We start from the raw sequence: 2,398 nt of genomic DNA, 5'->3' as shown, positions 1-2,398 counted from the left end.
TTATCATTCCTCCAAAACCTTAGCGAGGCCACCCTTTGTTTCTGAGTTTCCGCACTTGCCTATCTAGTACGACAATAGGCATTTCTTTATAGGTCAATCTTTCGGTGACTTGAATATCACTTGCAGGCACTATTTTGGTAGGATCCCCAATGTATCTACGGAGCATCGATACATGAAAGACAGGATGGACTGAGTTAAGCTCCGGGGGTAAGTCTAATTCATAGGCGACTTGGCCCACTTTGCGTACAATCTTGTAGGGTCCAATATATCGAGGACTAAGCTTGCCTTTCTTACCAAATCTCATTATACCTTTCATTGGCGACACTTTCAGAAATGCCCAATCATTGGCTTGAAATTCCAAATTCCGCCGGCGATTGTCCGTATAAGACTTTTGGCGGCTTTGGGCTGTCAACAACCGGTCTCGGATAAGCTTAATCTTCTCAACCGCTTGTTGGATCAATTCCAGGCCTATTAACTGTGTCTCCCCTACTTCAAACCAACCGATGGGCGATCTATACTTCCTCCCGTATAAGGCTTCATACGAGGCCATCTGGATATTGGCATGATAGCTATTATTATATGCAAATTCAATAAGTGGCAAATGGTCCTCCCAATTTCCTCTAAAGTCCAATGCATATGCCCGCAACATATCTTCTAAGGTTTGAATAGTGCGTTTCGCTTGTCCATCGATGCGGGTGAAATACGGTGCTAAATTTCACTTGAGTGCCCAATCCTTCTTGAAAGGATTTCCAAAATTTGGCCGTGAACTGTGCTCATATGTCAGTAATGATGGACACTGGAATGCCATGAAGTCTCACTATCTCTTTAAGATACAATCTGGCGTAGTCCTCTACTGAATATGTAGATCTGACTGGCAGAAAGTGTGCTGATTTTGTGAGTCTGTCAACAATCACCCAGATGGAATCATACTTGCGCCGAGAACGAGGTAAGCCTACAACAAAATCCATATTGATCGCTTCCCACTTCCAGGTTGGAATTTTCATTGCTTGCAAGAGCCCCGCTGGTTTTTGGTGCTCAATTTTTACTTGTTGACAATTTGGATATTGAGCCACAAACTCCGCTATATCTCTCTTCATTTCTTCCCAACAATACATTAATTTGAGATCATGGTACATCTTTATCGCTACTGGGTGAACGGAATAACGAGAGTAATGGGCTTCTTCCAGAATCTGACGGCGTAATCTCGCAACATCCGGAACACATAGCCTGCTTCGATACCTAAGAATCCCACCTGCAGAGATCTCAAATGGTGACTTCTCCTTTTGGGGAAGTGTATCTCTATAATAGCTCAATTTGGGATCTTCATATTGGCGCCTTTTTACTTTCATGTATAGGGATAAAACAGTTGGGTTATGAACAGTAACTCCTGCATTGCCCGAATCCGTTAAGCGGACTCCTAGGCTAGCTAGCTGGTGGAGCTCACAGGCTAATTCCTTTCTTTTCGGTGGGACATCACCTCGACTGCCCATGGATTTACGGCTAAGACCATCGGTTACCACATTTGCTTTACCAGGATGATATAGAATATTTACATCGTAGTCCTTCAATAGCTCTAACCATCGTCTCTATCGCAGATTCAATTCCTTTTACTTGAAAATATATTGGAGACTTTTGTGATCTGTGTAGATATCCACATGGACACCGTACAAATAATGCCTCCATATCTTTAGAGCATGAATAACCGCAGCTAATTCAAGGTCATGGGTCGGATAGTTCTTCTCATGTTTCCGCAACTGCCTAGAAGCATAGGCAATAACCTTACCGTGCTGCATCAGTACACAGCCTAACCCGACACCGGAGGCATCACAATAGACAACATAGCCTTCTGATCCTTCGAAAGTGTCGGACCGGGGGTCGAAGTCAACTTGTCTTTCGCTCCGGAAGCTACGCTGCAAGCATCGGTTCGGCGAAATTTAGCGACTAGCCGTTAACTAGTCGGTGGTCTTTGAAATAGAGAACCCTTCCACAAATCTTCGTAGTAACTCGCTAATCCCCCGAAAGCTACGGACACGTAGGCGTTGTAGGCCTTGGCCAAGTCTTCACAGCCTTAATCTTTTGAGTATTAACTTGAATACCGTCAACTGAGATGATATGGCCCAGGAAAGTTACAGAATTCAGCCAGAACTCATAATTTGAGAATTTAGCATATAATTTTTGAGCTCGAAGAATTCCAAGGACAGTACGCAAATGATCCGCATGCTCTGCCTCTGAATTAGAGTATACCAGGATATCATCGATGAACACAATTATAAATAGATCTAGAAAAGGCACAACACCTCATTCATCAGGTTCATAAACACTGCTGGAGCGTTAGTCAAGCCAAACGACATCACCCAAAATTCATAATGACCATATCTGGTTCTGAAAGCCGTCTTCG

At 43.5% G+C, this 2,398-nt stretch overlaps 1 protein-coding gene across 1 annotated transcript; it reads right to left on the bottom strand.

Moving 5' to 3' along the window:
* Positions 1–773: 773 nt before the first annotated feature.
* On the bottom strand, positions 774–1,490 carry LOC132054137 (uncharacterized). The gene is made up of 2 exons (XM_059446197.1): positions 985–1,490; positions 774–900 (listed from the first exon to the last, which is right to left on the bottom strand). Exons 1-2 carry the CDS (start codon positions 1,488–1,490, stop codon positions 774–776), a joined length of 633 nt encoding a protein of 210 aa, XP_059302180.1.
* Positions 1,491–2,398: the final 908 nt, after the last annotated feature.

Source organism: Lycium ferocissimum, chromosome 4 (assembly GCF_029784015.1).
Source record: "Lycium ferocissimum isolate CSIRO_LF1 chromosome 4, AGI_CSIRO_Lferr_CH_V1, whole genome shotgun sequence".
In the NCBI taxonomy this organism is placed as follows: Eukaryota; Viridiplantae; Streptophyta; class Magnoliopsida; order Solanales; family Solanaceae; genus Lycium; species Lycium ferocissimum.
This window is presented reverse-complemented; position numbering and strand designations above follow the sequence as displayed.

Bases quoted from the DNA above. Each gene is read 5' to 3' on its own strand.
- LOC132054137 (XM_059446197.1), bottom strand. From the start codon at position 1,490: ATGGGCAGTCGAGGTGATGTCCCACCGAAAAGAAAGGAATTAGCCTGT. The intron at 901-984 runs GTGGGAAGCGAT...GATTGTTGACAG, and splicing joins ATGAAAATTCCAACCTGGAA to ACTCACAAAATCAGCACACT.